The sequence below is a fragment of the Gopherus evgoodei genome, chromosome 24 (genome assembly GCF_007399415.2).
Source record: "Gopherus evgoodei ecotype Sinaloan lineage chromosome 24, rGopEvg1_v1.p, whole genome shotgun sequence".
NCBI classification, from domain to species: Eukaryota; Metazoa; Chordata; order Testudines; family Testudinidae; genus Gopherus; species Gopherus evgoodei.
The window spans coordinates 3445582-3466555 of NC_044345.1; the positions used below are offsets into that span (position 1 = coordinate 3445582).

At 47.4% G+C, this 20974-nt stretch overlaps 1 protein-coding gene across 1 annotated transcript; it reads left to right on the top strand.

Moving 5' to 3' along the window:
- Window positions 1-1827: 1827 nt before the first annotated feature.
- On the top strand, window positions 1828-13443 carry ETV3 (ETS variant transcription factor 3). Its single transcript, XM_030542112.1, has 5 exons — window positions 1828-1947; window positions 4395-4457; window positions 5487-5724; window positions 8775-8890; window positions 11490-13443. Exons 2-5 carry the CDS (start codon window positions 4412-4414, stop codon window positions 12686-12688), a joined length of 1599 nt encoding a protein of 532 aa, XP_030397972.1. The 5' UTR covers window positions 1828-1947; window positions 4395-4411; the 3' UTR covers window positions 12689-13443.
- Window positions 13444-20974: the final 7531 nt, after the last annotated feature.

The following is a 20974-nucleotide window of genomic DNA, read 5'->3' on the forward strand; positions in this document are numbered from 1 at the left end:
CCCTGGTCATTGTTACCCGTAGTGCAGTGGCACCACCAAATCCCAGTGCACAAATAGCAGATCCAGCCCCTGCTCCGGAGAATTCACAAGCAGGACTTTGCAACAGGTGACTAAACAGGGGAGAGAAGGAGGTAATAGGACTAGATTATAGGAGCAACAGGGAGCACTTATCAGTTACACCGCTCCATTATTAAGATCTGTCAGGACATGGAAACGGTGGTCTGGCTCAGCGTGCTAAGTTTCTTAAAGGACTCGTTAAAAAGGAATTAACTCCTAAACCAATGAGCAGATTCACGTGCCAGTTCTCAGTGGATTGGTTCTGCACTCAGAGAAGGGCTGGAATTTGGGGGACACGCTGCAGTCTTCAAACATGGAACCACGCCTGGGGCTTCGATACCAAAGGTACTTTCCTCCGTGCGCTCCTTTCAGCCTGGCACGAGCACTGCCCGAGCGAGATGCAGGTGCAGTCTGACTCAGTGGGTTGGCACTGGTTTGCTGGACTGCTGGATGCCAGCCCAGGTGCAAACAGCCCAGGGTGTGCTGCTGCTGCTTACCAGAGCGTGGGAGACACGCACGCAGCCCATTCCCTGGCATGCATGCCCTGGGACTATCCTAGGCTCCCTGGAGTAGCGGAAGCCCTGGCGCCTGGTACCTGCCCTGGCTCTGGGTGCATTCCATCTGCCCCCTGGACAGCGAAAGGCCTCCTGGAGATTGTGGAAAGGATTGTGGATCCTTCAAGGGAAAGGCTCCCTGAGACTAGTGAATAAGGATCTCCCACCCTGAGCCCCGGGGAGTGCTGCCCCCCTAAGAACCCCCATGTGCAATGCATGGACAAGGCCCCCTAAAAGCATCAGACAGATGCCTTCCCCACAAAAAATAGCATGGTGCATGGAGGGTGACTTGGCAGGCTCTCATCTCTGTTCCCCCCAACCAGGGAATGCTGAGGAAAGTGACTCCAGCCTCCCCCAGCGTTGCCCCCCATAACCTTGTTGCTAACATGGGGCTCTTGCCCCATGCAACATCTTCCTGACGTCCTCTCCAGCTGGGCCTTCTCCTAAGCCGTCCATTGCTGTTATTTGTGTGGCAGCAGCACCCAGAGCCTCCAGCTGAGATCCACAGACACAGAACCAGGGCTCCAAAGTGCCCCCAGTCAGACTGAGGGGAAGGGACTTGTCCAAGGTTGCACAGCAAGGTCTCCCCCTCCCCCTCTAACCCTCCTCCATTCCCCCCTCCCCTTATCTCCCCTCCCCTCTCTATATTCCCCTCCCCCTTATCCTCCCTCCCCTTTCCATCCCCCTCCCTTATCTCCCCCTCCCCCTCTAACCCTCTTCCATTCCCCCCGCCCCTTATCTCCTTCCTCTCCTCTATATTCCCCCTCCCCTCCCTTATCTCCCCTCCCCTCTCTATATTCCCCTCCCCCTTATCCTCCCTCCCCTTTCCATCTCCCTCCCTTATCTCCCCCTCCCCCTCTAACCCTCTTCCATTCCCCCTGCCCCTTATCTCCTTCCTCTCCTCTATATTCCCCCTCCCCTCCCTTATCTCCCCATCCCCTCCATATATTCCCTCCCCCTTATTATCCTTCCCCCCTCCTTTATCTCCCCCATCCCTCCTCTCTATTCCCCCTCCCCTCCCATTCTAGTTCCGCTTCGCTCTCTGGGGCAGTTTGTCCCCTCCGGGCACTCGTTGGAGGGGTGGGTGGACGGGGGTTGTGTGTGTGTGTGTGTGCACGGCGGGGGAGGTGACGTTCGGTGCGTGCGCGGTGACGCCACTGCGGGGCGGAAGCGCGTGGGGGCGCCCAGTCCCGGAAGCGTGTGGGTGGCGCTGGTTCCGGTTCCGGTGGCTGCTGGGCTGGGTGGCGAGGGGGAGGCAGCAGGCGAAGGAGCGAGCGAGTCAGACACTCGGACCGGCGCAGACTCCGCCGCCCAGAGCCGCCGCCCGGGGACTGAGGTGAGGCCGGGGCGCCCTTCCCCCGACTCCCGGCCGGCCGCGGAGCCGCCGCCGCCTCCCGCCCTCCGCCGCTCGTCGGGCCTAGGCTGGGGGGGTTTCTGGGACTCATGGGGGAGGGGAATACCGTATTTACGGGGGGCAGGGCGCGGGGTCTGGGAGTATCGGGCTGAGGGGCTTGGGGTTGACGGGGGCGTTCCTTGGAGAAGGGGGAATAGACGTGGACCTTAGCGGGGGGATCTCCTGGGACTAATGGGGGAGGGGAATACCGTATTTACGGGGCGCGGGGTCTGGGGGTATCAGGGGCTAAGGGTCAATGGGGGAGGGGGTTGGGGTTGACGGGGGGGTTCCTTGGAGAAGGGGGAATAGGCGTGGACCTTAGCGGGGGGATCTCCTGGGACTAATGGGGGAGGGGAATACCGTATTTACGGGGCGCGGGGTCTGGGGGTATCAGGGGCTAAGGGTCAATGGGAGAGGGGGTTGGGGTTGACAGGGGGATTCCTTGGAGAAGGGGGAATAGACGTGGACCTTAGCGGAGGAATCCGTGGGACTAATGGGGGAACCTAGTGGGTTACTAGGGGCAGGGGACTGGGGTCTCTGGAGCTGTTGGGGGGCTGAGGCTCAATGGGGAAGGATTTGGGGGGATCATGGGGGGCTTGGGGGAGGGGGGATATATGAGGAAGGATGGGGGTGCTCTCTGGGGATAGAGAGGGTGGGAGGCTGGATAAGGAAGCAGCGGGGACTGTGAAGGTCTGTGGTGTCCAGCGGGGTTTGTGTTTCTGGATGGGTTTTTTTGAGGTCTGCAGGACAAAGTCAGTTTCAGAGCGGGCCCTTAAGGAGTTGACGGGGGTATTTTGGGGTGGCTTGTGGTGGTAGGGTTTGACAAGCCACTAAATGGAAGGATGCAGGAAGTACCTAGGGCCTGGGGGAGAAGGAGCGTGTGGGTCCATCAGAGGAACTTACCTGGGGAGAGGGGTGTGGTGAGTATTAGAGGAAAGGTGCTGGGGTCTCGGGGGTATTGTTAGTGCTGGGCTGGTTAATCCATTTATTGGCCCTTACCAGCTTCTGCTCTGTTAGGAGAAATTGTCTGCTCTAATCCTGGTTTGTTAGGGCTCTTGGTTTTCTCTCATTAATGACTGACTCCCTATAACTTGAGTGTTTAAACACTGGGGTGGAGGGGGGGGAAAGAAACTTACTTTAAATTGTCCTGCCCCACCCACGGTGGCAGTGGAGAGGTTTGGGTGCATTAATATAAATGTTTTGAGGGCCCCAAAGGAAGGTTCCATAGAAATTGAACATTGTTATTCACATATTAGGATATAGGATACCTCCCACCAAAATGGGGTTGCACCCATAACCCCCAGCAGACAGGGTTATGCTTATAAATTAAATACTAATGAATTCTGTAACCCTGCCAATTCCAATCTTTATTTACCCGGCTGGAAATTTAGACTATAGGGAACAAGGTTTTTTTGTTTGTTTTTTTAAACTTATTGTAGAAGAAAGAAACCAACTGATTCTTCCATTTTTAGAGGGCAACACTATTCTCACCTATCTCCATTCCCCTACTTTCCTTAGCTTTACTGTTTCTAAACATAGATCTTAACAGGAAACTTCATTGAGGAAGTATAAATCTTTAACCAAACATTCAGTCATCTCTACGAAGGGCTGAAACAAGGTTTAATTTCCACAGTCTTGATGGTGGATACTGTTCACAAGGGACTGTGTAGACCAATCTAGGCCTAATTCTGGCCCCTGCTTATCTTTCAACTTGAATAGAGATGCACATCTCTCCCTCTCCCCCCCACCCCCGGCACGCTACTGGACAATTGCAGTGCTTTTTGATGTCTCTTTGCTTGAATAACGCCATGGGTAGTAGGAACTTATGTGTTTACATCCTGTACCTCAGAATATTCTTGGGAACGTGAAATGCCTATATCTAAGCCTCGCTCTGTGTGATCAAGAAAAGCACATGCAGGTAGTTCTTAACACAGGGTTAACTGGCCTAAAGAAATCAAAATCAGATGTGCATTCTTGAGCGGAATTCAGATGTTTGGATATGTTTTTCCCTCTTGCTGGTACATCTGGGTGAGCTCGGCAGCTTGTGTATTTTGGCACTCGGGCCTGTCTAGTAACAGAAGACAAACTGTTTGGCTTGTTTTGTCTGTCTCATGGTCCCGTCTTGCTGTAGTGTTTGATTTTTATATTTCAATGGCAGGTCAGGAGGGAAGCAGATATTAAATGCTGTGTGGTTTTAAGTCAGGTACTGGTAATTACGGCTGCTAGTAGCAATGAAATCCTGGGTACCATCTCTTGGAGTTGGGAGTATTGTCGGTTGGGGGTGGCTACTTTGCTAAAGGGGCTTTATACAGGAAGGAACAAGATTCAAAGTCCTGTGGGTAATAATTGCATATTGATATGGTTGTTGCTTATTTCCTTTTATTCCACAGTCAGCAGCAGGGAGAAAATGAAAGCAGGCTGCAGCATTGTGGATAAGCCAGAAGGAGCAGGAGGTAAGGAAGTGTATATAATGTGAGACTCTGCACACTCAGAACCCATTAGGTGGTTCTAACAGTGTAAAGGCCCCTTTGTCAGAGCTGTGTGTGGATAGGAATCAGGCCATCAACATTAATATCAAACAGCTCTGTAATTACGTTATAAGTGAGGTCTGGTGTCCTGTGAGTTTTGGATTTAGAATCACGCAGAGCAGTTACTGGGTTAAGACTTGAATACATTTTCCTATGGATGTTTTGCATGCAGGGTTTGTGATCTCTGACCTTGATTCATGCCCCATTATGCCTTGTAAGTATTTTCATACCCAATTACTGTCTGATATAGAGGTAACACAGAGGTCATCCATCCGTAAGACAGCTTGGCTTAGCACAGTTCTCAGAAGAACCCCAAACCACCCTGTCCACAATGATCTGGGAAACCCTGCACCAATAGTTATGCTGGAAAACTGTTCTGACACAACTCAACTTGACAGTCATTCATAAGCACCTGTCAACATGGCTGAAAGTGGTGTAGACTAAGATTTTCTCTTAGAGGCTGGGCAGGTGACTGGATTTGTTGAAAATTGTGGGTGCTCAAAACCTCTAAAAATCAGGCCTCTCATTTAGATGCCTAAATATGGATTAGGTGCCTGATTTTAGACACCCAAGTTCAAAAATGTGGCCAAGATGTCTAGTGTGTAAAGATCCCTTTTCATTCTTTCTGGTTCTTCTAATTTAGTTCTTGCTTCTGTTTGGTTTCACAATGTTGATTTTTCACATTTTCTTCTCTGGGGAGGCGGTATTGCGTTGTTACCACAAGAGAACTGCTGGACAGGACCCTGGAGTTCTAGTCCTATTATTTATACTATAGTAGCGTGTAGAGACCGTAACGAAAATCACAGCCCCATTCTGCTAGACACAGTGAAAAGCAGCCACTGCTCTAAATACCTTACAATTGCTGAGCTCTGCTCCTAGCTCCAGTTTACTATGTATTCTTTTATTTTAATGGCTTTTCATTATTTCACTCTGTTGCTTTGGGTTCTCTTCAAGGCTATCACTTCCCAGAGTGGGCATACAAAACTGAATCAAGCCCCGGCTCCCGTCAGATCCAGCTCTGGCACTTCATCCTGGAGCTGCTGCAGAAGGAGGAGTTCCGCCATGTCATCGCCTGGCAGCAGGGCGAGTATGGGGAGTTTGTGATCAAGGATCCAGATGAAGTGGCACGTCTGTGGGGCAGGAGGAAATGCAAACCACAAATGAACTACGATAAGCTGAGCCGGGCCCTCAGGTGAATGGAAGGATGCTTGTAAATAATTTTTGATGAGGATGAAATTTTCAGAATGGGATTGACGGAAGGGTAGCTGGAAGATGGGGCTGACTCATATAGGAAGTTGATTGTGGAAATTGACTCTATTTCCTTCACGCCCCCCCCCCCCCCGCTCAATTGCCCCTAAACTTTGGAAAATTATGGGATCATCTGGTTGGTTGATACAGTTGTATTTGGAAAAGGTTGGACAGACATGGGGAGGAAATGGCCATATGGTTGCCAAAGGGTTGTGACATAACAGCAGATTTGTCCTCTACCCAGTTGTGGGGTGTAATGCCATAAATTTGCATTTATAACTTGAAGATCATTGTAATCAGGATTATTTTCTTCTCGGGAGCTTTCCTGTCTCTCCTCTTCCTCGATGTTGCAGGAAAAAACATTGGCTTATTCCATTATTCCATCAGTGATACAATTTCTGAGAAAGCAACTCCCTTGTTTAAGACCAGTTCCTACTTCTACAGAATTAGAGGGTGAAAACCTGGGATTAAGGTTCCTTCTTGATTCTACAATCAGTTGTTTTACAACAGTTGTATTTCCCTTGTCTTTATCCTGGCGCTTGTATCTATAAACATAAGTCACAGCGCTGTGGGATCCTGGTCTCACCCTTAGGTGCTACAATAATACAAAAAATAATCATCATTGCCCCCCCCCCCCCCAGTGTTCTTCTGCACCTGCTGCGGCAGTAAATTCAGCTGTGCTGCATTAGAGCTCAGCTGTAACCTGGTAAGAGTTGTTGACATCATAGGAGTGTGCACCAGACAAAGGGTAGTATATAGCCAGTAGTGTCATTTGGTTTAGTGGTGGTGGGCAGGGTGATGAGGGTTGATGAGTTTTTACTATGCTCTTCTGAAGCTATTAGCAAAGTTCTGTTACCTTTTCTCCTTGCCAGCTTCAATCCTAGTTCTTGAAATCTTCCCCCTGCATAACCTTCACCAGAACGCAGACTGGTTTTATTTACCCCCTTAAAGAGCTTTTCAGGCTCTGCTCTGTAGTTTGAAGCGGGAAGCAGCTCAAAATGGGCACAATCCTGTTGGCTTGGGAGATGTAACCTGGTCAGAGCTGTCATTATAAAATGACACTGGGCTCTGTTGTGAGAAGTTGTGGTGTTACCAACCTCGCTAATAACATGGGCCTCGCTGTCATGTGCCCTCTGATCCCTCCTGGGCAGGGCAGGCAAAGATAAACAAGCAAACAAAACAGACACATAATGGAACAGGAAGGAAACAATAAATTGAATAACACCAAGGCTGCAATTGATGTATGGGAGTGGAAAAAACTCCACCTGCCTGATCCAGCCATGCCTTGGTTCCTCGATCGCACTCAGAACTTCGCTGAAGTGCGATTAATCGGCAGTGCTGGCACAAGCAGTCACCTCAGGTAGGAAATCTTTGTCTTCCCACCCCCTCCCTGTATTCCAGCTGCTTGAAATCTTGCCATCTGTGCAAACACAAAGTGCTGACAACCAAGATTTTAAATAACAAGGGGTGAATCCTGTATAGTATTTCGGTGTACTGGTTAGGCCTACACTGTGAGCTAGGTTGTGATTTCCTGTTTGCGTTGCCATGCAGTAGCTCTCATCGAGCTAGCGTGCTAAAAACAGGTGTGTAGCCCTGGTAGCACAGGCAGCCGTTCTGAGTGCAAACCCACTTAACCCCGCAGGTGCAAAGGTGGCTCAGCTAACCCACACAGTCGCTCGCCGCTACCTGGGCTAGTGCTACTATGGCTACGCTACAATATTTAGTGTGCTACCTTGATGTGAGCTAGAGCATGTCTACACAAGCTGGAATCACACCCCAAGCTCATAGGGTAGACATGGTCACTGGGAGCCCGCGGACCAAGGTTAGCCCTGGTGCTAGCAGGTATGGTTCCCATTGGAGTTTATGGCCGGGGGAGGTGCTGCTGCCCCCAGGCTGATTTCAACCAGGTTCTGATTTCCTCGCAGATGTGCAGCACCTGGATTTCGTTTGGCTCCATTAAGGCTCCATCCCCGTGGATGAAGCTGGGCTAGCTGAGTAGCAGCACTGCCTGTTTGTAGTCTGACCAAAGGATTTAACAAAGGAGGATGTGTATTACTATTCCTGATACAATGATGGGTAAATCAGACCACAGAGGGGAAGTCACTTGCCCGAGCTCACAGGCAATTCAGTGTTAGAGCTTGGGACAGAATCCAGGTCTCCTGAATGCCCATCCATTGCCCCGGACCATGGTGTCTCCTAGAATATCCGAGAAGCTGGAGATGGAAAGGACCTTTGAGGGCATCTCTCCTCACCTTCTAACAACACAATGACACTTTTGGCAGCAGATCCACTGACGCCATTGAGTGGGCGCTCCCATATGTTTTCAGAATGTGAGCTTTACTTTAATCCGGACTGTCTTATGGACACGTTCCTTCCCATTCTCAATCCTTTAACATCCCTGTGGCAACTGCAGCTACTGCCATAGAAAAGTAACATACTTCGCTATCTTTAATGGAATTTAGCAGTTGGAAATGACGAGCCAGTACTGTGTGCCCGGCCGGCTCTCTGGGCTGCCAGCAAGCCCTCTGGGAACCACAGTCTAGGAAGCCCTGTGTTGGGAGGCAGTGTCACTGACCTAACCCTTTGGGAGGCCTGGTAGAGAGAGCAGTGCAGTGGGATCTACAGTTTTATTCCCAGCTCTGCCACTGGCCTGCTGGGTGACCCTGGGCAAGTCACTTTGTCTGTTTCCTCATCTGTAAAAAGTGGATAATGATACTAACCATCACAAAGTGCTTTGAGACCAATGGCTAAAAAGAGCTAGAGACAAGCTAGGAATTATTCTTCTTTGGAAACTTTTCCTGACAACAGCCTCAATTTTCATGTGCTTAATTTTACTTTTCTTCTCTGAGTAGCTTTATTTCTTTGTAGACAGTTGGAACTTAGACACAGTAGAAGGAAGGCAGGCAGGCCTTAGAGTGGCTTAAGCAATAGACATTAAGCTGTATTGCATCTGACTGGCAGAGCGCTTGATAGCGTTTTAATTTTTTTTGACAGATATTATTACAACAAGAGGATTCTTCACAAGACAAAAGGCAAAAGGTTTACCTACAAGTTCAACTTCAACAAGCTGGTGATGCCCAACTATCCATTTATTAACATACGGCCCAATGGTAAGCTGGAAACGGGATTCCTGTCAAATCCTAATCAATGGGCGTTGATTGGCAGCATATGGAATGCTGAGCCTATGCTGTGACATGCCTGTAGTGCAGGGAGGCAGCTAAAATCACACCCAGTCATCTGAACAGATTCCTTCCACAGTCTCTTATTTGTCCAGGCTTCCAAGCAATCAGTGCTAATAGGATGGGAATGTCAGTATTAGGGTGATTCTTAAACTGGGGTGCACTTCTCCTCCGTTTGCCCTCCCGTGGCAGCCTTCAAGACAAGCTCGAGGCATACAGGCTTTCTATGTAAGCTTGGTTGGTTGGTTGTCTTTACTGGATGTTGGGGGTTTGCTTTGCTCACAGTTTTATTGGAGTGTCTTGTCCTTCTGATAGTAGAAGGTTTCAGTTCTATTGCAGGGACCTTGTCGTACGTGCTTGCAAAGCACCCTATATGTTTATGGTGCCGTATAAATGTGACCTTTCCTGTTACGATGTCCAGAGGTCTCTGGGACTAGCTGCATGTAAATGTTATCAAAATGTTCACAGCCTAAAGACAGCGATAAAGAGCTCCCTGCTCTTGTGAAGAGCAGTTAAACCAGCTCTTATGCTGACAGCAGTCCTTGTTCGCTGTGTTCCTGCCCCTTTTGTGTCAAGCAGAAGAATTCGTGGCTAAATTGCTCTGGCTTTCAGGATAATTTACTATCAAGTGCAGATCAGAGCAGCTTCCAGTGGTAGGTTTTGACTGGCTTGTGAGTCACGGGAGCTCCTGAACTCTTGTGGTGACCCAAATCCACAGTGGTTTAGCAGGGTAGCCACAAGGTGCTTAGACAGGAAGCATCGGTGTTGGCCATAAGGATGTTCAGGGCACTGAGTCTCTTATCTTTGAGTCAGTAATTCCTGAGTATAAGTTCCACACCAGGGTTTGGGCTAATGCCAGCATTAATGCTGTAATTTATATTGTCAGAGGGTCCATCTGTCTTGAGTTCCACTCTGGGTTTTGCGGTGGAATTTAAGATGCTCCTATGATTGAGGGCTAACTCTGGAATCATGGGGAGCAGACGACCCCAGGAAAGAATGCATTCTAATATCACGAGTGCCACTGGCGGGTGTAGAATGGCACGTGCATATCTAAACAGCCCCCATGCTCATCAGGGAGGATCATGTTGAACATGATCAGTGGGATCCTTCTGGGAGCCGTTACGTTTGGGGCCTAAACTGCAGAATTCAATGCAGCAAGGAGTTGGATCAGAAGGAACCTTCGCCTGGCCACATTCAGAGCGCCATGCAGGGCTCACCTCATCAAGAAGGCCCGATAAATGGCTGAAGATCAACCTAACAAAGAAAAGGGGATAGTGTTTGTGGAGACTGAGTGGTGGCAGCTAGTCTGAGAGAGAGTGGGGGTTGCTAGTCTGAGAGAGGGATGTTTGTTATCCTTACTGCTGTACTTTGTGCTTAGCTCCCATGATGACTGGGGCACTTCATAAATACCTAGCTAGAGCCTGGCTGTGCAACCGCTGAGCATCTACGTCTGCATTTGGCAGTCTCAACCATGAAAGACCAGAATTGTGGTTTCAAAGAGCCTGTCCTTTGAGAAAACATCCACCCTGGGGTAGGAGCCAATGGAGGAGTAGAAAATGCCATGAAGTAGAGTTGCTTCCCCCATGTGAGAAGTGTCGCATGTAGGGAAGAAATGTTTTTTCCAGGTGCCCTGAACCCAAGCATGAGGGATGTAAAATGTAGCGTTGAAGCTGCACTGCAGATCTATAATTACTACAGCAACAAGTCTGAGCAGTTCCACCTCAACATTGCTCACTACTGCTCCTGTTTGCTGCCACTCCCTCCTGTCCCTGGGGCATGCATTTAAAAAAAAAAAATAGTTTGGAGAATTGGAATGCATTTGTCTAATTACAACCTGTTTTCTTTCCTCCTGGCTGGGGGTGGGGGTTGGGATATTAAACCTGTTTGGGGCACTGGAATCCGATTTCCCCTCTCTCCTTTCTTTTGTGTGCACTTGACCAGGTAGAAGTGCTTGGGTCTCTTTGTCTGAAGTGAGAGCAGGCACAAAACTGCATTAATCAGACTTCTGTTAGCAATAGCAAATATTAAGCACAAGGGTCTTCTCAAGCCTTCAGATGGGAGTTGTCTGAAATGGTGGGCAAACATCTGAGATCAAATCTCTTCCATTCTTGAAAAGCACAAATGGGTGGGTTTCAAAGTTCTGTCCTGAGAATTGGAGCTTTATCAGTGGTGTGTGTCGTGGCTTCAATAAAGCTGTATTGCATAACGTCTGTCATGCATGTTGCCTCCTCAAAAAGCCTCTCAGTTAAACAGGAGAGTGAAGGAGACCTCGAGAGAGACAGAAGGGGCAGGGGAAACATGTTTGGATCTGAAAATCACCAATTAGTTGCTAGTCGAAATGAGGGGAATAAAGAGCAGGTTTCTAATGCTGCTCCCAGCCAATCACCTGTTACACTGCTGAGCATATGTGGTGCTTTTATGTTACATTTTTGGTACAGCCCCAGCCATGAAGCTCTTATACGTGACATTTTCCTCCCTGGCCACGTGGGTTCCTAACACTTCTTCTTTCTCATTCTCTCCCTTGCACCAGGTGTTGTCCCACAGAGTGCCCCACCCATCCCCACCGCTTCGTCCCGTTTCCATTTCCCACCCTTGGACAGCCACTCTCCCACCGAGGACGCCCAGCCCAGCCAGTTCTCTGGTGGATCCCTGGGGCCATCCACCCAGGAGCCTCTGAATGACAGCGGTGACAGGAAGCCTGACGTGCCGGAGTTGGAGGATGTCTCTTCAGATTGGCGGCGTGGCGTGGATCTCATGGCTTCTCGGAATGCAGTGGGCCCTGGGAGCATCAATAATCAAAAGCGCAAGCCAGAGGTCATGCTGCCTGTCTTCACGAGGCCTGGGATCTACCCGGATCCTCACAGTCCTTTTGCCGTGTCCCCTCTTCCAGGACGCGGTGGGGTCTTAAATGTCCCAATCTCGCCTGCCTTGTCTTTGACTCCGACCCTCTTCTCCTACAGCCCCTCACCAAGTCTCAGCCCCTTCACAGGTAGCAGCTGCTTCTCTTTCAACCCTGAGGAAATGAAACACTACCTGCATTCGCAAGCCTGCTCAGTCTTCAACTATCACCTGAGCCCGCGGACTTTCCCCCGCTATCCGGGGCTCATGGTCCCACCACTACAATGCCAGATGCATCCCGAAGAGCAGCCCCAGTTCCCGATCAAGCTACAGCCTCCACCCGTGGGACGGAAGAACAGAGAGAGACTGGAAAGCACTGAAGAGGCAACTGCCCCCCAGCTAGCTCCTGCTTCACCCAGGGTTAAGGTTGAGCCCATAGCGGACAAGGAGCTTGAGAGTGAAGAACCACCCGCCAAAGGGAAGGACAAAAGGGAGGAGGAGGAGGAAGGGCCTGGCATGGTGATGCCAAACACCAGCCTGGAAGGAGAGAAGGGTGCTGTATTTGCCAGGCCAGCTGTCCCATCCTGGCCCTCAGCACCACCAGCACCTACCCGAATAAACTTCCCCACCGAAGAATCTCAGGGGCAAGGGGAAGGAGGTGGAGAGAAGCCATCCAGAGAGCCGGTGGGAGACACCGGAGTGCAGGAAAAGAGAGAGGATGCCCTGATGCCACCAAAACTGCGTCTGAAACGTCGTTGGAATGGTGACCGGCAGGCTGAAGCCCCTGAGGAGCACCAGAACGGGAAGCTGCACTGGAATGGCGTACTGGGTGCCTCACACCTTATCCCACCACCCAAGGCAGTGACAGCCACAGCTGCATCAGACACCTAGAAACTAACTGGAAAGCGCTACAGTCTGTTTGTATTAGAATCCATGTATTTATGTAGCAAAGTTGCAGAGGGGCGGGGGTGGGGGACTAGAATGGTTTGATAATTCTAGGGACTAGGACTTTGGTTTTTTGTTTTGTTTTAATTTGTTGAATCGAAGGTGAGACTCTGCTTGTCCTGGTTAGGAGAGGGAGACGCTAACCTCTTCTGTGCGTGAAGTCGAGACCTTGCGCAAACTCCAGGAAGACCAAGCCACAGTCTCTCCAGTGAGGCTTATGAACTCCAGACATAATTTACTTTATATTCTCTAGTATTTATAGAAGCAGGAATCTGAATATAGTTTCTTTTTATGGCTTCGGGTGCGGCAGTGGAAAAGATTTCCTAAACAGTTCAATCGGAGATGCGATTTTTTTTTTTTTTGTCGGCATCACGAGCTGTCGCTCTTTTCAGCAGTTTGGCGGACAGGAATTTTGCACTGTCTTTAAATTGAAACGGAGATTGCAGAAAGACAAACACAAAAAACCAAAACAGCTTGGCGTCAGTAGGAGGAAGCTGCTGAAAACTCAGCAGTCAGTGGTTTTTGAGTCAAGCTGTATTTCTGACAAACAACTCTCATTAAGACTTGAAGACGCAATGGTTGTTCTTTCAGCCTTCTTAAAATATTGAAAAAGCCATGAGCAATTGTCAAATCTTTCAGGGAAGGGAGTAGTGGAGTGGGAAATATAACCTAATGCCTTTAATAGAATGCATTAAAATATACCCTAGGTTTTTTCTTCTTCTTTCTAATAGTATGGGTGGGGTGGGAAAGTGATTGGAAGATTAACCCTCTAATTTGATTGTGGTGAGTTCATGGAAAAGGAATGAGAGCTTTGTTAAATCTACTCCCTTTATTGTTTGGTTCCCCTATCACTTTGAGTCATGCCTTAAGCACATAGATACACTTTATGTGATCAGGGTCTGTTGACAGAAGAAGCTTGTATAACAGTTGGATCATCTTGACCAAGGTTGGGTTTCCATTTGGTATTGGGGGTCTGTCTCACTTTTAATACCATTGGGAGGAAAACGTTGTTTAGACTGACTGCGATGGGTGCGGATATAAAGGATTGCGTGGAGGGACAGGAACAGGGCAGGGTGACATTGAAGACAGTGTTCCAGTGGGGACAAGAGAGATTCAGAAGTGAATTTTAGAGGGCATGCTGGTACTGTAGAGCAGTTTGGTGAGTGGTGGTGGCTACTCAGACCTTGCTTTGTAAATCTTGCCACATTATTTGCGATAAACCTGCTGGTTCCCTGGATAGCTATGTTTCTCATTAGACTAATTGGCCTGGGCTTTGGATTACACCAAGGAATGTGATTCTTTCCTGTTGCATTGGAACTAATTTCTAATGATTCCTTGAAAGGCACTTGAATGATTGATCTCGGCAGGGATAAAGTCGTATCTATAGTGTTGTCGTTTATTCATGCAAGTCTAGGAAAGCGGTTTTGAGCAGGCTAGCTACTTTACTAGAGAACTTAGTATGTGTGAGCAGAGTATTACTTGCATACGCTATTATGCAACTATAAACCTGGTCTACATGGTTAAGAGGGAAATTTGCCTGCTCAGCTTGGAGCCAGTGAGTTGAAAACCTGACCATAAGGCCCTGCTTAAGCAGAATGGTGTACATAGTACAAGGAGCATTCAGAGACGAACTGCTCTGTTTGGTAACTACTGCCCGAGAGGCACTGGCAGAAACGTTTGTAAATCAAGGGGCGGAGAAGGGGTTGTGATCTCTTTACTGGGGCAGCTCTGCTTAGTTGCAGCATCTATGCCGTGGGGCAGTTCCCCCTTCGCTCCCAGCTGCCCAATCTGTGCACGCTGCATTAGAATCCACGGACTTCCTAGCTCCCAGTTCTTGGCCGTAAATCATTCTCCCACAGGGTTGCCTTTTCAGCATCTAGATTTACCTCCAAATTTGGAAGTGAGCATGGGTGGGGGGGAAGGGAAAGGCATCCCTGTCTTTCGGAACATCCCTTTCCGGAAGAGCGGGCCAGCAGATGTCAGTATGAACTCAGGAACAGAAACTCGAGGCCTTTCGAATCAGTAATGCATATCTTCAGCCCCATCATACCCAAGTGCCAGAATCAAGGGATGCTGCTCCCATTTGAGGGGGAATAAAATCACCCGTTTCGTGCTTCTTTTTCCAAATGAAAGTTAAAACTACATTTAAAATGTTATTTGGCTTTAAAAGTTTGCAGTCGGTTTGGGTTGGGGGTGGGAGGGTCGATTGTCATTGCACTGCAAACTGGGATCTCCAAGTTCAGGGATAAAGGACTCAGATTCTCAGGACAATGGACCAGTGAACGCCGGGTACATCGGTGTTGGGGTGATGTGTTCAGCTTTGGAGAAGGGGGCGGCAAAGCCCATTAGGCAGCGTTCCTCTGTTCCCCAGCTGGCTCAGGAAGACACTTCTTTGCAAAGGTGTTCCTCCTGACCACACTTAACATTGCCAGCAGCTTAAAGGAGGAAGCTTAGAAATACATTTTAAATAAAATATATATATATTCCAGTGTGCCAAATATTTAAACTTTTAAAGTTTAAATGGTTGAAATCTCAGCGTCCACCTGTATTAACTAATCAAGAGCATGTTAATGTTTTAAACCATTTTCGCTTTGTTTAGCCATAGAGAGTCTGTAGGAAAGGAACTTTAATGAGACAACCAGCTGTAATCTGAGGTTTGAAGGGGGAGAATTGTCAGGGCAAAGCATGGGGTTGGGAATGTTAGCCGAGCATCTCCCCTCGGTGTTGCAAAATTGTCAAGCCCTGGGGGTCAGTCTGCTCAGTAATGAAAATTATTCCTTGCATCCCCCAGGGAAGGGCGAGTTGGGTTTTGCAAGGCTATACTAGCTGGGGATGGTATTTTGGCTAATACTGCTCCACATAGGGAATTTAACCTCTCTACAGTACTGTGTGGGTGACGAGAAAGGAATGGCCTCCTCTTGAAGCATTAAAACCCTAGTGACAAGCTGTCACTGTCTTTGCCTACAAGACAGGTTAAATCCATTGCTTGGTTGTCTTATTTTTTTATTTATTCTATAATTATGTGTTTATTTTTTAAAGTAACTTTTTTTTTTCCTCTTACGGTTCCTGGTGGGTTTTAAAAAGGATTTCTTCTCTTGGTTTGAAATATTTTTAATCAGATTGTTTAAAAAAAAAACAAAAAACTGTTAAATTTTAGTGTGTTTTTAAGGAGAAAAAGTATTTACTGATAGGTTTTTTTAAAAAAAATTCACTTTTCGTGAGGCATGTTCTTTGAATTTATTAGAGTTGATTCAGCAGGGATTAATATGGATGCATACACTCTGTTAGCTTGAGCTATCTGTCCACTGAAAGCAGAATTAAGTGTGTGTATATGTACATAAAAATGTAAAGTAGTCTTTAAATACTCCATTGTGCAGTGCCTTTAGCTGGCCTACTTTCTATGAAGTCTTCAAAAAAGTTTGCATATATATATTATATATATATGATGTAATGTTATAGAAATATATGTATAATATACATATTTTTTCCAGGGGTATCTGATAGCTCTGTATTTTGTTATGGAAGTTGAAAGAAAAAAGAAGTATTTTACCTCAAATTAAAAAGTTAAATAAACCTTTTAAATAAGTCGTCAAAGTTTTTTTATTTTTTGTGCTTTGTCAGATTCTGTCTATATGGTGCCCATTAGCAGAGTATCTTCATGCCCCAGACACACTAATGCATGGATGTTCACATGCATGGTGAGATATGGGGAAGAATCATCCATATTTTACAAGATGGGAAGCAAATAGATTAAGTGATTCAACCGTTGTCTTACAAGAAGTCTCCAGCAGAACTGAAAACTGAATCCAGATCTTCCAAGTCGATTGCTTTAACCACAAGACCGAACTCGGCACTCTGGTGCCTAGCTGTTATATAGCACTTTGAGACCTGCAGAGGAAAAGTTCTCTTACAAAAGGTCAGTATGACTATCTGCGTTGTAGGGATGGTGAAACTGAGGCACAAAGGGGGGGAGTGATTTGACTGTGGTTGTGTGGCAGAGCCATAAGTAATACCCAAGTGTCCTGATTACCAGTCCTGTGCCTTAGCCAACGACCATTTTTACAGCCTTCCTTAAATGCCACTTGCATACAGAATCTTGTCGCATGCATTTCTCTAACAACCCTCCCCTCCTTTCTCCTGCTAATGGAGATCAGTATTTCCCTCTCCACGGTGCACTGTCAGTAGCCATGTCATTGCTCCCTTAAACCCTTGAGTATGCCTCCTCTTCTGTCTGTCACCATGACTGCTCTCTCCTTGGTACGCATGTAGCTTTGTAACCCGGCAGCTTCGTGCTCTGCTTCTTGTGGTTCCTCTGGCTTGCCCTAAACTGCATCCTGGTCCTCACGGCCGACACCCGCACTCTGGTCATTCTGAACATTCCTTTGTGGAGATGCACAGTGCGTTCTGGCTGTTCCTATTGATGATACTCCTCATGTCCTCCAGCAGGAAATGCTCACAGAATGAGTTTGCCCTGTATCTATTTTCCCCACATCTCCAGAGAACTCCTGTGTGTGACCTCAGTGGCGTGTTTCAGCTCCCCCATCTCTCCTAGCTGGCGAGCAAACTCGAACCTGAATTTCCAGTGACTGGCTACTGTCCAAACTGTACAGGTGGAGGCTCCTCTTGAAATGTGTGTGGTGAGTTAAGTTTTGGCGCCATTCTTGTACTGAAACTCCTCTGACTTTGGAGTTGTGCAGTTTTTTTTGCCAGTGTCCCATTTTAACCTGCTCGCGCTCTCTGAGCGAGGCTGAAGAAGTGCCAAAGGCAGCTGGTTGCAGTGCAGTCTTCCCCATCATCTTGTCATAATTATCCTTGGGTTTAAGTGCATTGTGTTCTTGTGCCCATCTCTAGCCCCTTCATCCAAGCCTTTCCATATACAGGGTATTTTTTGTTTGCCATTTTAACCCTGCCCTCTGAATAACTCTAACCGACATAGTTGGGATAGATAAGCAGCTGTTAAAGAGCTACTGAAGAACTAGACATGCAGCCCATATAATGGAAGACATCCACTCAATGTGCAGTGGCAGATGACAAAGCAAACAATGTTGGGATATATAAGACAGAAAATATCATATTGCCTCTATATAAATCCACAGTGCGCCCACATCTTGAATACTGCATGCAGATGTGATCGCCCCATCTCAAAAAAGATATATTGGAATGGGAAAAGGTTCTGAAAAGGGCAACAAAAACGATTAGAGGTGTGGAACAGCTTTGGTATGAGGAGAGATTAATAAGCCTGGGACTTTTCAGCTGGGAAAAGAGACAGCTAAGGGGGGATATGATAGAGGTCTATAAAATCATGACTGGTGTGGAGAAAGTAAATCAGGAAGTGTTATTTACTCCTAACACAAGAACTAGGGGTCACCAAATGAAATTAATAGGCAGCAGGTTTAAAACAAAAGGAAGTATTTCTTCACCCAACGCACAGTCAACCCGTGGACCTCTTTGCCAGAAGATGTGAAGGCCAAGACTACAACAGGGTTCAAAAAAGAACTAGATAAGTTCCTGGAGGATGGGTGCATCAGTGGCTACGAGCCAGGATTGGCAGTTATGGTGTCCTTAGCCTCTGTTTGCCAGAAGCTGGGAATGGGCGACGGGGGATGGATCACTTGATGATTCCCTCTTCTGTTCATTCCTTCTGGGGCACCTGGCATTAGCAACTGTCAGAAGACAGGATACTGGGCTAGATGGACCTTTGGTCTGACCAAGTATGGCCGTTCGGCTGTTCTTATGTTAACAGGTGGGGAATCCTCCAGGCAACACCTGGCCCTAACAAGCTGTATCACTGAAGTGCTAGTAATGTGGTCAAGCATTTTCCCCTCATTCCTATAACTGCGCTGTGGACTCTAAGGAAAACTCTTAACTGTTACATTTGACTATCTATCTGAAATTTTGCCTGGTGAGATTTCCTGCCATGAATACGAGTTATGTGCTGTGGTGGAGCTTGATAACCACAAGGTTGGCAGGTAAAAGGATGAAACATGTCTTTGAAGCCTAGGACTGTGCCAGCATCTCGCATCGATCCCAGCAGCAGGAATTCATGGAAAGCTCTCCTTGGTAACCGGAGGAGGCCTTAATTGCTCAATGATGGTACTGTTGTGAGAGTCTCCTGGTGAAATCGGCTTCAGCCCCCCACCACTGGGAACCTGATGTTGGATGGTCAATAGCAGAAGCCTTTTCACCCTCCAGATAAAACCGAATGATATTGCTAGTGACAATGTTGGATGTCGGTACAGAAAGCTGTGGAGTGCAGGCTTTTTCCAACAGGTGTGGTGTGGCCAAAGTGAAAGGAACGGCTGGTGCAAAGTACGACAGAGCCAGGGTTAAACCCACTCATAGTTTTAATGTCTCTCATGAGCACACACTCACTTTCTCTTCCATCCAGAGTCATTTGAAAGCTTATTTTGATTTAGCTTGAAGAAGTTCCTAATAGACTTTAAACACAAATAAGTCCAGTTTAAACCTAAACAGGTGTCCACAAGGCAACGGGCAGCAAGCTTTTCATATTGCCGTGGCGCCTAGCAACCTCCATTGTGTGCCAGGATGCCATGGTGCTAGGCTCTGTACATACACGGAAGGATCATCTGTGCCCCGAAGGACTTGCAATCTCTATATAAGAGACGGCAACTTGATCCAGAGCACAAGGAGACAATGAGACGATGCAGGGTGATGCAATGGGCTGTGGTCTCAGCTTAAGCTTGTTTAAAGTAAACCTAAACTGGCTTCAGAATCGCATTTTAAAGCGTTAGCTATGGAAAGTGGCCTTGAAGTGGAGTGTGGGCTGATGTCAAAAAGCCTTGTAGTGTGACTGAATCAAGCCCAGTGACTGGTTCATGGTCATGGAGGAGATCTGTGTCAGAAGGGGGTGGGACGTTGGGAGTTCCTGGCCCTGTGCTGACATCACAGTACGGTGCCTCTCTGTGATCATGTTTCAGTGCCCCTTTATCATTCTCTTGTCAATTGCTTCAGCACAAATAGAACAATAATGCTGCATTTCAGGTCATTACAATCCAACCCTTACCAGCTGCCCCCCTGCAAAATTTTCTCTTAGAAGCAAAGACATTCCTGGCAATGTCAGTTGGCCTTTCCTTCTGTTGCCTGTGTGTGGCTTGGCAAAGGCCTTACATTCAGTTTTTATATGCACAATTAATAGGAATTGCATGGTAATTAAATACCCATTCATTACAGGGACATATGTATTAGGGTTTGATAGGGGCTGCTCACGGCGCTTCCTGTTTTTCAGGCTAATCCTCAAAGGTTTATACTAATCAGTTAGTTTTTGTAACCCTAATAGCATTTGCGGTCTGTCAGATATAAAGAGAATGCATATTTGAAACACCGTAAGTGATAGCCCTGTGTTGTGTATGAGTCGGTGTCCTTTAGCACTGAAAGGCAATACGGTAGACACAAAGATTGCAATGGCTCACACTGAGCCAAAGGGCTTGATCTTTATTTGAATTAGGACTGCTTCAAGGCTCCTTTCCATGGGCAGCCTGCTGAAAAGAGCATTAATGTAAGAGCTTGTCTACGTGGGAAAATTGACCAGCAGAGCTGTAGCAGAATAATTATTACCCCAATATAGCTTCACTAGTCAATTTCCAAATGTAGACAAACCCTAAATGACAATTGGAGCCAGGTGTAGAGTGAACCCCTGTAAGTTTGTATTACGCACTTGTGTGACGTTAGATCAGCATGGTGAGTGGTGCTCGTGAAAGCTGTAAAATGGGACATTTTGCTTAAAATGTGTGGGGTCAAATTGGTCCCTTACATAACTCTGATTTCCTGCCATTTATTTTAAATTGCTTTGCAAGGGGGGCCAAACTCTGCATCCAAACTGCCCTGGGAGTTTAAAATCTGAATCTAGCTCTAAATGTTTGTAGTTTAAATCTCTCCCTGCCTTGCATAGGGGGCCTAAAGTACCTATATGGCCTCCGTTATCATAGTGTCTGGGCACCTCGCAATCTTTACAACCTCTCTCTCCCCAGTCCCACCCAGTGAGGCAGGGCAGTGTGTTATCCTAATTTTTTTTCAAAATCGTTTACGAAATTCTTTCCAACACAAAAGTACGCTGGGAGGTAGAGAACAGCGTTCTCTCCAGGAGCTTTCTTTGTGCTAAGAGTGTGATGTAGATTTCTGTTATGGTGATGGATGCTTTAGCAATGCATGTAGCGACCTGTAATGTGGAGATCATTGCCTGGGCATTGGTGCTTAGAACCTCTCTGAATCAGG

Bases quoted from the DNA above. Each gene is read 5' to 3' on its own strand.
- ETV3 (XM_030542112.1), top strand. From the start codon at position 4,412: ATGAAAGCAGGCTGCAGCATTGTGGATAAGCCAGAAGGAGCAGGAG. The intron at 4,458-5,486 runs GTAAGGAAGTGT...GTTCTCTTCAAG, and splicing joins TAAGCCAGAAGGAGCAGGAG to GCTATCACTTCCCAGAGTGG. The intron at 8,891-11,489 runs GTAAGCTGGAAA...CCCTTGCACCAG, and splicing joins TATTAACATACGGCCCAATG to GTGTTGTCCCACAGAGTGCC.